Here is a 14698-nt window from a genome sequence, read left to right as displayed (position 1 = left end):
GAGATTCAAGTCGGACATGAGGAAGAAATTTTTTTATGCTGAGGATGGTGAGAGCCTGTCCCAGGTTGGCCAGAGAGGTGGTGGATGAACCATCCCTGGAGACATCCCAGGCCAGGCTGGACAGGGCTCTGAGCAACGTGAGCTGGTGAAGATGTCCCTGCTCATGGCAGGGGTGGCACTGGGGGAGCTGGGAGGGTCCCTTCCTATGATTCTCTGATTATGGATGTGATCGCTGGCCAGCTGTGTGCTTGATGTCTGCAAAGTCTCATCCAGCATCAGGAAGAAAATCTCTCGGTTCTTGGGTGAGGAGTTTCCAGCGGTAGTTGGAATTTTTTGCTTTGGATCCTCTCCTGACCTCTGGCTTCCAACCAGTGTCACATTCTCCTGTGACATGGGTAGTGAAGGTCTCTAATAACTTAACCTTTTAGCTGGGTGAGTGAATAAAAGTATTTACTGGTGCAACTTGCAGGAACATTCACAGACTGTCGTTTGTGAAACTGCATCCTTTGGAGATGTGGACGCTCTGTGGTCCCCACGGGTCTTCTGGGCTCCCTTGGGTGCTGAGAGGTCTAAGCCAGGGGCTGTCGGCTCTCGCTGCACTGTGAATACCAACTGCAGCACCACAGATCATTGTGTAATTATTCAAAATATGTTAAGCACTGTGGGAGAAGCTACTCTTTAAAAAATACCTTTCAATTATTACTGGGAGGAGAAGGTGGGAAATGAGTGTCACAAATATTTGAAAGTTATGTCAGAATACATTGATTTATGTCAGTTAGGCTTAAACATTTTCCCCACACTTGAAATGCAAAACAGAAAGTGTATTACTGTAAAGGAAATTGTATAGGACAGGGCAAAAACTTCAGATTGTGGCATGCAAATAGGAATCAGGAATGAGCCTGCCTACCAAACAGATCACAGCTGCACAGTGCTGTGGTGGATTTTTTTATAGTAAATGTGCCAGGAAGTTTTCAACAAGTTGTGCTGGTGCCTCCCTGTCAGAGGGTAGTGTCTTTAGGGGGTCAGCGATGGCTGGGGCGGTGGGGATGGGTCGGTGAGCGCTGTGAAGGAGTGAAATGGAATATTGGACTCGACACCACTGCCACATCTCATAATGTTTACAAGCAAAGCGTATTTTTTTCTATCTTCAGCCAATCTTTCCACCCAGCAGTAGCTTGAAAGCAAAACTCAACAGGTTGATGAACAATTTTATAAACCTCTTATTTGCAAAGGTGGCGTTTGTGTTCCCTCGGTTCCTTGGGAGGAGGAAAGTTTCTTTCTACACCTTTAGCACTACTTTTCTTTTTTCCTAGGGTGATCTGACCAACCTTGTGCACGGCAGCCACTGCTCCAAGTACAGGCTGACGAGGATCCCCGGCACCAATGCCTTCGTGGGAATCGTCAATGAGACCTGCGACTCCCTGGCGTTCTGTGCCTGCAGCATGGTGGACAGGCTGTGCCTCAACTGCCACCGGTGAGTGGCACAGACGGGCTGCCCCAGCCTCTTTCTTCTTCCTGCTTTCTTCATTCCAGTTTTGGAAAAATGCCTTCGTTTTATAAGCTGAATGAAAATTTGCAGTGCAAAGCTGGAATGAAAACAAAGTAGTTGCTTTACCTGTGCTGTTTGTAACGGGCACGGTGACTTAGCAAACTCAGTGTGTAAAAACACAGGGTGGTTTGTTCTTGGCAAGTCTGGGTAGATAATGTTAAAGACCACCACAGATTCAGTTATCTGTGCATCAGGCCCTTTGTTCTGGTGTATTAATACCCACAATGTTATGTGGATTGACATAGATTTTCATCAAGGGGGTCCAGGTGCTTGCAGGAGGTTTTGCCCACACCAGCATTGTTATGTGTTTGCTGCAAGAGGGATCCTTGCGTCTGGGTCTGGGACTTGGCCGGGGTTGTTGCTTCTGAAATTCCAGGGAGTGGGTAACAGATCAGAAAGGCTCCGTCATTGCATTGTCCTCAGTCGCAGTGCAGAATAGAAGCAATCCCTGTGTTCCTGGGGGAAGGAAGGAGGTTCTGAATGTGGGGAACAGCCATCATGCAGCTGCACTGTGGGGTTGCAATCAGGGCCTAACATCTGATGAAATTTTTTGTGTGTTCTCTGCCCCCAAAGAATGGAACAGAATGAATGTGAGTGCCCTTGTGAGTGCCCTCTGGAGGTAAATGAATGTACTGGCAACCTCACTAACGCTGAAAACAGGTGAGAATTAACAAAATTACTCACATCTGAAACAGGCTAGAACAGACAGTTGTTTTAATATAATTGCGCAGATAATATGTAATAGGTAAAAATTATGTTTTTCCTTGATTGTGCTTTGACTGCTTTTATAATATGAGGCTTTACTTTTTGCCCCAATATAGGAACCCGAGTTGTGAAGTTCATCAAGAGCCAATGACTTTCACAGCCATCGACCCGAGCCTGCAGGATGCTCTCCCGCAGTGTATTAACACCCAGTGCAACCAGAGAACAGAGAGCGGGTAAAATGACCATCTCCATTCCTCCAAATAAACTGTGTTCTTGAAAGAATTCAGTAAAAATAGCTCTTCCTTACATGTTTTGAAGAAAAAAAAAATATGATGCCAAAATAAGAATAATATCAATGATGACATGCTGCAGTGCAGAAACAGCAGACCTCCGAGTTCCCATTCGAGTCACAGAACACCATTAATGGCAAACAAATGGCTTTCCTGTCACACTTTGTGACTCCAAGAACTGGCAGATTTGCTGTTGAAAGGGTGACAAATTTTTCCTTTCAGCAACATGGCCGGTGCTGCCGCGTGTGCATGTCTGCTGGGGAACGTGCGGCTGCAGCACTCACAGCGAGCAGACAGCACTGGCATGGTGGTGACTTTGGAGCACGTTAGAGACAGCAGCTGCCTGTCAGCTTCTAGTTTCTCCATTCTACTCCTGGCGTTATGTAGAGAAGCTTGAGCACTTATTTTTTTTGCTAGTTAGGAGCGATCGCCAGGCAACTGAGATTGCTGGAACTTATCGTGCTCTGACCAGACTTCCCAAATCCTTCCTTCCGTCTTCCAAAAGGCTGCAGACAAAGGGTGGAACCATAGTCAGACTTCACCGTGCTGAGAAATGTCTTGTTGAAGGAGTTATGAGTAGGAAGTTCTCCCTTTGCTCAGGCTGAGTGATGGAGGAAAAAAAAACAACACAGACAGACTCGGAAGATGCACCTTCCATGCGGGACTTCCCTTGTGGTCCTTGAGCATTTTAATTAGAATATTTTTGTGGCTAAACATTACATATGTGAGAGTTTACAGATGATTTTGGCCTCCCTCTGTTTCATGATTCTAAAATAGACTGAGCTATGCCAAACGAGAAGCGTTGAACTTGAAAATCAATACGGTTTTCTTTCGTTTTAATTTTCAGGGATTGCTTTGGCGTGTTGGACTGCGAGTGGTGCATGGTGGACAGCGATGGGAAGACCCACCTGGATAAGCCGTACTGTGCCCCGCAGAAGGAGTGCTTCGGCGGCATCGTGGGAGCCAAGAGCCCCTACGTGGATGACTTGGGAGCAATAGGTAACTCTGCCTGGCTGAGCAGATGCTGCATTTAACTGTTTGCATTCTGTAATGTGCATTTTCAGTGTCAGAGCATGCTTCACATAACACATTTATCTTTTATGCTAGCGGTAAATTAGCATAAACAGTGCATTAAGCAGTAAAGAAGTAACACCAGGCCTGTTGTGGGTGTTACATTTTAAAAAATATTGATGTGTAGCTGAGCCTAGCTATACTTTCCTGTCTTTAAGTTGTACCCTCTCTGAATTTCTTCTCCTATGTAAAGTGTGCTGTCCTGCATGTGCACAGTTCAGTCCCTAGAAAGCCTTCAAAATCTTCTCTAATCTTCAGAGACGTTGATTTAAACCTTTCTGCAGAGTATTTATGGTTTTTCCCTCCCTGTTTTTTCCCTTTTGATTTAGGAGATGAGGTGATCACTCTGAACATGATCAAAAGTGCACCAGTCGGCCCAGTGGCTGGAGGCATTATGGGCTGCATCATGGTGCTTGTCCTGGCAGTGTACGCCTATCGCCACCAGATCCATCGGAGGAGTCACCAGCACATGTCACCTTTGGCTGCCCAGGGTGAGCTGATAACTCTGGAGAGAGAAATAGTAGGATGGGAATTAAAAACAAACCAGAACCATCTAAAAAACAAAAAAGCGAAACCTCTTTCCTTGGTTTTGTTTCAATGCTTGGCCCCAATTTATTTCTCTTTTGCACCCACTCTTTGAGTGAGGTCTGGTCCAGGGGGCCTGTGTGCTGCTGCCCTCTCCTGGGTGCAGCCAGTCCTGCTGCCACCCAAAGAGGCTCTGCCTCAAAACCCTAACGTGCGCTTCTTGTCAGGAAGCTGAAGTTACACTTTTTCTAGAGCTAAAGTTGGGAGTATTACCGTTTTCATGCCCTTTCTGCTTGGGCTGTTTGGGATGTGCCTTTTTTTCCTTGTATTCTCTGCTTCTGGTCCATGCCGTGTTCATGGAATGTCCGTTCCTATATAAAAACCCTGAATTTTGAGAGAAAGGATACAGGTAGAAAGATAGAGAGGTGAGAATTGTGCTCAGGGCTTGTTACCTCTAGATTTGACTGTACCCCGGCTCTATTTTGAATTAGTTCACTTTCTTTGAAACTTTAAAGCCTGTTCTTTTCAGGGGGAGTTGGGGAATATAATTTTCCTAGTATCCTCAGCCCTGTCTAGCTTGGAAAAAGAGCTCAGACTTCATCTCTTCACGCAGCAACGCAAAGTGTTTCCACTGTATGACCAGGGTGACAGCCATTAGTAAGATGACCCCAAATTTTTCTCTTAACAGTTGCATTTTTCTGTTTGTAATGGTGTGTAGAAATGTCAGTGCGCATGTCGAACCTGGAAAATGATAGGGACGAGAGAGACGATGACAGCCATGAAGACAGAGGAATCAGTAAGTACCAAATCACTTTGCTGTAAAAAAAAAAATATATCTTAGGTTAAGAGTAAATGAGCTGTTTGTTTTCTTAATATGCTAGGATTAAAAATACAGGAGGAAGCCCTGTGCTGATCAGCAGTAGAAAATGACAGAACAATGTTTTAAGTTAAACAGTGATTTTTCAGCATGAGACTATGGGTGCATTGGAAATTACTTTTTTTTTTTTTTTTCTTTTAAAAGACAAATCTTGAAATGTAGAAATTTGCCCCTTATGCTCACCCATCATGACCACTTCCAGAAATAGCTCTGATCTGCTTAAAAATTGTAATTGTGACAGTATAGGCTGTGGAAAACTCCTCCCTTTGCTCAGCCTTGGAAAGGAGAGGACAAGTCAGGCATGTGCATTCAACAAAAGTGGTGGTAAATCTTATTTGCATTGAGTTGGGATGCTTGTACTTCTTCAGCGTTCAGTGAAATGGGACTTTGTGTATGATACTGCTGTGCTGAAAGATGGGTTGGTGCACCTGAAGTCTGGGAGAGCTCCAGGCTTGGACCAGATCCCCATCTCTGGGGCTTCACTAAAACAGAACTAAAACAATCCCCAAGATTCAAAACTCTGTCGACACTCAAAACCTGAAAAATAAGCATATCTGAGTTCCATGGCTTGAATCTACTGCTCCTCCAGGTCCTTTTTAGTTTCATTTTGGGTTGGCTTTCAGTGCTGCCACAGGTTCTTTAGCATTGGCACAATAGTTCTCTTAACTTCTATTAATCCAAGCAGATGAGGTGAATGAGTTTGACTGGATCTTCATTTATTCCACATTTAAACAACATGTCTACTCCTACTTCTCTGTCGCTTGACAGTCTTCTTAAAAGAAGTGGTATTTGAGAAGAATTAGTTTGCAGAAGGTGCATTCCCCTGTGCCTGATTTGTCCCCGTGATACAGTTCAGTGCAAGCACTTAATTTAAAACCAGTTCTGTTTCTTTGTCTCTCCCAGTCAGTAACACTCGCTTCATAGCAGCGGTGATAGAGCGACACGCACACAGCCCCGAACGCAGACGCCGGTACTGGGGGCGATCGGGAACAGAAAGTGACCACGGTAAGACCTGGAACTGCTGCCCTGGCCCCAGGGTAATGATTGCGATTAATCGCTTTTCTTCAGATCTCTGGCACGTTGCAGATCAGGCTGCCAAAACCAAACCAAACACCTTCGTTCCTTTATTGCTCTGCAGTTCAGCAGTTTTGACACACCTCAGTAGGTGAACAGTAGCCTGAATCTCCCTCCTTTAGTTTAAAACCATCACCCCTTGTCCTATCACAACAGGCCCTGCTCAAAAGTCTGTCCCCATCTTTCTTATTGGCCCCTTTTAAGTACAGAAAGGCTGCAATAAGGTCTCCCTGGAGCTTCTCTTCTCCAGCTGAACACCCAAACTCTCTCAGCCTGTCCTCCCAGCAGAGCTGTTCCAGCCCTCTGAGGGATGTTAATGATCAACATTAACTGTGTACGTGTGTAGCAACCAAGGGTGTTCAGCCATGTGTGTTTGCCACACACACACTTTAGGGTGTTCAGGGAATTCTGACATGTCTCTCATGCCCTGAGACTAAGTCTCCTTAAATCTTGAAAACTATTAGATGGGTATCATGCTGTTGACTCATGAGGAGGCTTAATAAAAATTAGGAGGGTTAGACAAGGCAGTCTGCCACAGACGTCTGCTCTGGCTGTGTATCGCCGTGGCTGTGGCACAGCAGACCTGTGCGATTATTAAGACTGTGGTTGTGGTAATGGAATTGCCGAGGGACAGGAAATTTGAAAGCCAAAGCCTTGAAACATGGATGAACAGATGTCAGAGAGGCAATTGTGCTCTAGGAGGAATTACCCTGGATTTGGGGCCAGATGACCTGTGCTGAGGCAGATTTGCAAGACTAATGCTCCTTTTGCTCCATTTCTTGCAGTCCTAGCGAATCCTTCCCCTCTTCCTAGTCAACAGGTCTGGGTTAGCAGGGTAACTACCTATTTCTGACACATGCACTTCTATTTTTAGTTTCTGTAATTCTCTCTTCTTCAAAGGTCTGCCCAGTTGTCTTCCCCAGCCAGAAACCATGACTCAGACCATGGGAAATGAGAAGCAGCTTTGGGTACTCAGCCTGGTATTTTTAACACACTCCTTTTAGGTGTCTCAAGCTGAAAACCTGACTGAGATGCTCAGCAGCACTACTGGTTTTTCAGCTCTTGGCCAAAGTTTGCTCAGGATTTTTTTTTTTTATTAAAGCGAGATTTTTTTTTTCCTTTTAAATTTTGTTTGTGTTTTTGCATTTAGAAATACTGAGGTGATCTTGCTTGTACTGCAAACTGGTTTTGAGGGGGTAACAGCTGGTTTCAGTGGCAAATCCAAATTTCATAGTAACTATAAGCACCTGCTTCAAAAGGAAAGGACAGAAGATCTCTGACCTGTTAAGGAAAACTGTGAAAGCCTGATCTTGTCCTGCAAGGGTTAGCTGTGAGCTGGCGCTGGGGTGACATCATTTCCTCAGGATATCCCAGGGAGTGCAGTGTCTCATTACTCCTCCAGACGCTGACCTGGGTTTTTGAACTTCTCCGACTCCAGCAGCAGATATTTGAGCCGAAGGAGCCCGGAGTTCACTGCATGTGCATGTTCCGCTGGACGGAAGGCTCACCAGCATTAAACATCTGCTTGGGTTGTGCAAATTGTCCCTCCCAGGTGACAAGTGCTTTCTGCCTTTTGAAAATAAAATACTGTGATTAGACAAGAAGGTGATGTGAGGAGGTTTTGCTGCCTCCAGATACAATAGCTGGCGAACCTTCCTAGGAAAGATGTGGTTTGATACAGAGATTTGTGGCTTGGAATAGAGATGGTAGCAGATCCCACCAGTTTCTTGGCTGTTTGCAGAAATTCAAGTAATATCTTAAAAGATAACACCCCCTCCCCCCCAAAAAAAATAAAAAAAAAAAAATCAGTTTATCTGTTTTGTTTTGTTTTTTAAATCAGTGCCAGCAATTGTACAAACTGCTGAATGCAGGATTGGTTTTTACTGTTTGTGATACAGACTGTAGGTCGCCAAAGTTTATAAAGACAGTGACAGGAAAAGGGATCTATTGTGAACTTACAGGAGAGGATGCTGTGGGTTATGATTGGTTTGTTTGGTTTGGGGTTTTTTTTGGTTTTGTTTGTTTGAGGTTTTGGTATGTTTTTTTGGTGGTGGGGTTTTTGTTGTTCTTGTGTTGTTGTTGGTTTTGGTTTTTTTTTCTTTTTTGACTAATTAAAACCAATTGTTTTATTCTTTACAGAGCACTGACCATGCTTGATTCCATGAAGGCTGCAGCAGTCAGCACTGTGGAATATTGACCTTTTAGTCTTGCTTTTAATTCTCCATCCTGCTGATTTATTTTCCAGGCTACAGCACTATGAGTCCTCAGGAAGACAGCGAAAACCCTCCATGCAATAACGACCCGTTGTCGGCCGGCGTCGACGTTGGAAACCACGACGAGGACCTGGAGCTGGACACGCCGCCCCAGACAGCCGCCCTGCTGAGTCACAAGTTCCACCACTACCGCTTGCACCACCCGACCCTCCACCACAGCCACCACTTACAGGCTGCGGTCACCGTACACACTGTGGACGCAGAATGCTAATGAACACCCACAAAAACAAAGAAACAAACAGAACTTGCGAACCATGATCCATGCAGCAACCGGCAGCTTTGGTTCTGTGCCTTTCCCCAGGAACCGTTTAACGAACTTCCTGAGTAAACTGTGAGGCAGAAGAGCTTTACATTTTTATAAATGTAAGGTTGGCTCCAGAATGGAAGGGGAATGCGCTTGATGAATGGACCTGCCATAACATTTAATAAAATGGAGCAGGAGGCATGTTAGACCTCCAAAAACAGGGACGCGAGTTTATACAGCAGCTGAAGCTTTGGCAGCCCTGTTATGCTGAGCCAGGAGGAGAGAGCGAGCTTAAAAGAGCCAGAGATGATTTGGTTTCCTTAACTGGAAGAGCAGAAATCGTACAGCTGAAGATGGAAAAAGTGCCAGAAGGAGGTGGGGGGTGAAAGGCTGTTGGTTTCTCTGCGGTTTGTTTGGCGCGTAGAAAGTTCACTGCGCCGCACTTGCTGTATGGAACCTGGGACAATGCATCTCAAGATTTTTAAGTAAAGGATTATTTTTCTACTATTTATTGAACTTGAAACTTTGGGGGGAGGGAGGGGAGAGGAGAAAACATGTTAGCAATTCTCCACAACTACCACATATATCCTGTGATGGTGAAGTGGTTCTTCCGAGGGAGACATCTGTTTCTGATGAGCTGATATTCACCCACTGCCCTGCTCTGCAAAAGGGAAAATGAAGAAGTAGTTTCTGACGTGTTTACATGATGAATGCTTTCTTTTTCACAATTGTTTTCTGTAAATATTACAGCCTGATTTTATATTTCAGTATTTTCTTCTGATTGGCAGAGGAGAAATCCTGTACTCCGTTACTAAAATTCTAAGAATTCTGCCCAAAAACCTCTCCATCTTCTATCATCCTTAAAGGTTTCCTGTGTGGAAGTAATAAATAATTTATTTAGCATTAGTTACCAGATAATTCCAAATGAAGTCTGTGCCATTCTTCTGGTTTGTTTAGGACACCGTCAGGATGAGGAGTAGGGATAAACCAGTGTTTTGTAAAACTTGGGTTACTGTGGAAGGTATCTTTCGGAAATCTTGATTTTAAGCTGCTGCTGTTTGGAATTTAACATTGCTTGGTAATTCAAACAAGGATTAATCAATCTGCCTATGACACAGGGCATCATAATTATAAATTAGTTTTAAATCACAGTGTTGTATTTTAGATTCACATTTTGTGATTACAATGATATAAAAACATTCTTGCACTGTGCATATGACAAACATCCATTTATATGTAGGGTTTTTTTAAAAAAATCACTTGTTTTAATTAATATGGTACTTAATACTGAATTATGTAAAAAATTGGTTCTTAAACAGTACGGTAAAGTAACTATATGTGTGATATCAGGATACCCCTTTATACTATGTATAAAATTAAAATCTCTAGTGAAATAAACTGTATATAACATATAGTTCTGTGGATAACTGGCTAGATTGAAATTATTCCGTTTCAGTTTCCTTTAGGTTGGAATGTGTGCTGTAACAGGAGTGAAACATTTGGGCAGGTGCCTTGTTTTTATTAAAAAACCCTTGAAATATCTAAACTTTATGTAGAAATGCCAGTATTGATCTAAAACTTTTCTTTTTAGGCCTGTTTGGGAAATGACCATTTCTGGCAGTGATCAGAGATTCACCAAAGCAAATCAGTTGGGTTTTCCTTCTTCTGTGTTACTGAAAGCTCAGTTGCAGTGCATTTGCCATTTTGCTGTGTTTGTGCAGGATTGGGTTGGGATTTTTTGCTGACCAGACACCTGTGGGAATCTAATAATGGTTCTGCTTTATGTTCTCAAAGGGCTGAACCTGACACCCTACAGCAATCTGTGTCCATCTGTAGACCCAACTGGCTAGAATTTCTGATTTTGAATCCAAAACAATGCTGGTTGTTGGGTGATGGACAAACTGTTTTGTCACGTTTGCCTTTAGAAGAAAAGGTAAATCTTAAGCTTACTGCTAGAGCAAAGAACAACATTCCCAGCCAACCAGCAGAATTAAGCATGAAGGGAAAACAGCTTTCAGGGCAGAAACTGTTCAGTTGTATGTGCGTTTAATAACAGTTTGTGCAAAACACCAAACAAGATGCTTTGTGGGTTTCCTAGTCCTACAGAACTCATAAAGCTGTTCTAAGATTCAGAGATGAAGCAGATTTGAAGTTTGAGTTTCGGACTTTATTTGTTCAAATCTCTGCATGTAACAGAGAATGTGGAATTCAGCCAAAAGGTGGTACCACATGACAAAAGTGTCTCTGGAAGTTACTGACTTGTAAGGTGGAATTTAAGTTGTATTTTGCTCATCTGCATATGTATGAAGGAATCTTGTTGTGCAGCAGAAGTTCTTGAACTTGAGGATTTGCTCCTCAGTTGTAGTTTTTTATGTCAAGCAGCATCAGAATAGTTTCCTTGCATATAAAATAATATAAACAGAAATAAAGAAAAGCACACCTTTTGGCTTAGGCCCTTGCCTGCCTGCTCTGGTGCTGATGTTCATTTAAAGCAGGTTAGGCTATGGAGCACATATGTAATGAGAAACACATCATTTAGTCCAGCTGTAACTAAACTGCAGTGTTAAACACAGGTTATATATATACAGTTATTAACCTACACTGTTATATCCTCTACTACTTTTTTGTAGTGGAAGAAATCATTTTTGTTCAAAATGTATCAAAGTAATATGAATAAGCACGCACATTGTGAAATGCAATAATATTAATTACTTTCTTGACTACAATACTGGTTTGTTGTTCTTAAAATGATGTGCCAGGCAGAAAGCGCTTGCAGTGTTCTCTGTTGCAGCCCTGCCAGAAATACTTTGATCCGCTAACAAGAAGTCATGGCAATGAACCCCCTCGCTTTTCGCTTTACAATTTTTACCTGTAAAAGCAGCAGTAAAGCTGCACCTCACTGCTGCTTCATCACGTTTGTTCCAGAACATACCAACTGCTCCTGACTCGTGGCGTCTGCACATCCTTGCTTACACTGGAAGTAATGAGAAGGGCCAGAGCTCTTGCTTATTAAGGAATAATTAAGGGGAAAATTCAAATCAAGAGGTGTGTCAAATCACAGTTTCAAACGTTGACAGCTTAACCTTGTCCCAGCAGGAATCAGTGTAATGCTGGGAAAGAGATTGTTCATTTAAAGCAAAACCTGATAAATGCAGGAGGGACCATGGATGTAATTGTAGGTTCAAGAAGCTGTGTGATAGCTCTTCAATTTTTATTGCAGGTGTTGCTGCCATGGCCCTTCCCTCCCCATTATTAGACTGTGTTAACTGAGGAGCAAGACCATAAAATGAGCAGTTAACTGCCCGACTGGGGCTCATACCTGGATCTTCTGTACCTGTCACTGAAAAACTTTACAGCCGTTTTCCACTTATTTGGTTTTTGAAACTTAGTTAGCCTGTAGGTTTCCTTCTTCCAGAACAAGTTATTTTGAAATGAAAAAGCTTTGGTTTGCGTTCCTACCATTAAATTGACTTAATGCTTTCAGTATTTGAGCGCTGTAAAATATTTTTTCCTACAGGTTGCAAGCAGGTTCTCCATCCAAGCAACCTAACTGGCCGGCCCAGAGAAGCTGCTTACGTGGTCAGAATATATTGCTTGAAAATTAATTAGGATGATTTTTTTTATTTGTTTACGTTATTGCCTTGGTAAAAAATGTGATTTGGAAAGAGTATGTCACCGTTTGCTCACGAATGTTTTTATAAGGCCACTTAAGCCATGAAATGTTATCTTTACCCTCGCTCTTGGCAGTGAGAAGACAGATAAGAATTCATGAGATGTTCACATGTGCAGCAGTAATTGTGACTATAACTGGTCAAAATGAGGTCCCTGACTTTCAAAGGCTTTATTCTGAAAAGTGACCCAGAAATGGTGATGAGGATGGAAAGTAGATCTGTCAGAGTACAAATTATGGTAGGAAGCTGGCAGCAAATATGGAAAAGGGGGAGGAAAATAGGATGCAGAAGTCCTGGCTCAAGTTAAGAGAGTGCAGGTAATCCAAAAGGCTGTACGCAAATGCAAAGATCAATTTGCAGTGTTCATAGCGCTTAGCTACCCATTTCAGTTGTTTTTAAAAGAGAATCTCCGCTATGGCTGGGGTTTTCAAAGGAGCCTGGACTAGGCTTCCAGTGATTGGAATATTAATTCCTATCGCAGTTAACTTGGTAACTGTTGGGTTGTTTTGCTGTACAATCCCCCCTTTGCCCTGAATCCTAACTATGAAAAAGTAATCTAAGTGCCATGATGAATTTCATATTACTTATTTGCAGCACTTCTGTGTGATGAGAGGTAATTATTTTCTCTACTTTGCGTGCTCTGAACTGAGTCAGGGAAGGACCTTGGCCCAGAAGGGCTTGTGTTTCTGCAGCCAAGGCTACAGTGGAATTTCGACACCCGAGTCCAGGAGTGAAGTCCTCAAGCCCCAGCCTCGTTAGCGAAGTGCCAGACATAGCTGGTGCGTTTGCCAGGGCATGCGCAGAAACGCCGCCGGTTCCATCTCTGCAGGAAAGCCCGATGCTTCCCCGCGTTTACACCATCTCTATCGCCTGCTTCGGTTTTTGTGCTTCCTGAGGCTGGGGTACACAGATCTCAAAGGAGCCTGAATTGGCAGAAATTCAGAGCGTATCTAACACTTTGTCTGAACAAGAGGGTCTGAAGTGACTTAGTGACTTTGCACAGCAGCCTGCACTAGAATGTGAGTTTGCTGGTTCCCTGCTGCGTTCCAGACAAAGCATTGATTGCTTCTACCTCTCTTCTGCAAACTCCCAGTGAGATTTTCAGTAAACAGTTGTTCTAATGATATATTAAGGGAAAATAAATGTCTGAAGTTAAAAAGTTTCCTTCAAATAATGAGATCTACTCAGTTTAACCAAGGCTTTTCTTGTCACGCAGCACAGTTCTACGCCCATCAGAAAGTGTCAGCAACAGCAATAGCCTGAGCAGAAGAGCAGCAGGAATTTGATGGCAGAGAAACATGTATTAGATCTGGAAGCTTCAGCTTCCAGATGAAGCACAGTGGCCTCATCTAAGTTCTCTGGAAAAAAATTGCTATTTGGATATTTTTACCCCTGGGCTGGTTTCATTAGTGGCAGCAGTAGATGGTACGGCTCTCAGAAGCTGGGACCCAGCAGTGACAATTACATTTTGTTCTGTTTTATTCTACATTTTTATAGCTGACACTGGCAAAAATACCAGCTGCCTGGAGCGCTGCCTGAATGGGTGTGCTCTGCTGTGATTGCCACAAATGGAACAAAAGCAGTGACAGCAAGGAAGGGAAACTGTTGGCCAAAAACCAGAGCAGGAGCCGTCCAACCCCACCCTCACCTGGCAGGGAAAGGTGAGGGATAAAGGGGACAAATGTGGCCCCGAGACTGTTGAGTCAGTGCTTTTTACAAGCGACATCTGCATGAAAAAATGTGCAGCAAGAGGTGGTGCTGTGCCACGTCAAAGTTCTCCGAAAACTGGCAGTGTCTCCTCTTTAAAGCCGGGCACTGTCACTCCAGTTGAACAATGGGCCAGCCTGGGGTTGGATTACCAAATATTTCCAGTTTAGTCAACACTGATGGATTTGTCTCATTTTAGAACTCTTCCACTGCACCGAGAGGTAATGAAATCAGACAGACGCTCCAAAATGGGTTGGCGCTGAGAACTGCAGGAAACTGGGAACTTGGTCAAATAGTTTTAGTATATTTCTTTTCAGTTTTCCAACTTTCTGACACTTCAATTAATCTGCTCCCAATATCGATTCTCTTGGCATTGTGTATGCAAATCACGTGTAATTCGGAGAGATTAAAGGTTGAGTAATTAAACTTGCATGATCTAATTCCTGCAAAATAATAACCTCTTTAAGTGTGTTGATTTCCATTGCAGCTTAACCAAAGAAATCTCTATAAACAAGTCAAAATGTGTTACTGCTCTAACTTCAGCCAATAAAGCTGGAAAACAGGAACAGGATGGATTTTTTTTTTGCTCCCCATGAAAACAGAATGAACATGTACAAGTTGGACACTTCGGTAAGTGTGTTTATAGCAAAAAAGTCATGTTGCATGACGGTTTCTATGGAAACCTTTTTATAACTGAATGGCAGAACATTTT

General features: G+C 43.2%; 1 protein-coding gene across 2 annotated transcripts in view; it reads left to right on the top strand.

Annotated features, from left to right (window-relative positions):
• The window catches only part of CACHD1 (cache domain containing 1), a 102022-nt gene extending 91987 nt beyond the window's left edge, over positions 1-10035 (top strand). Inside the window, exons 20-27 of one of the 2 annotated variants that reach the window (XM_065842352.2) lie at positions 1314-1474; positions 2123-2209; positions 2371-2487; positions 3392-3543; positions 3945-4106; positions 4859-4936; positions 5921-6022; positions 8337-10035. In XM_065842352.2, coding sequence (XP_065698424.2) covers positions 1314-1474; positions 2123-2209; positions 2371-2487; positions 3392-3543; positions 3945-4106; positions 4859-4936; positions 5921-6022; positions 8337-8575 — 1098 coding nt within the window. In that variant the 3' untranslated portion in view covers positions 8576-10035. Of the gene's footprint in view, positions 1-1313; positions 1475-2122; positions 2210-2370; positions 2488-3391; positions 3544-3944; positions 4107-4828; positions 4937-5920; positions 6023-8336 lie in introns of those variants that run through there. The other variant, XM_071810073.1, reaches the window with a different exon arrangement.
• The last annotated feature ends 4663 nt before the right edge of the window (positions 10036-14698 follow it).

Source organism: Patagioenas fasciata, chromosome 6 (genome assembly GCF_037038585.1).
Source record: "Patagioenas fasciata isolate bPatFas1 chromosome 6, bPatFas1.hap1, whole genome shotgun sequence".
Taxonomy (NCBI): Eukaryota; Metazoa; Chordata; class Aves; order Columbiformes; family Columbidae; genus Patagioenas; species Patagioenas fasciata.
This window is presented reverse-complemented; position numbering and strand designations above follow the sequence as displayed.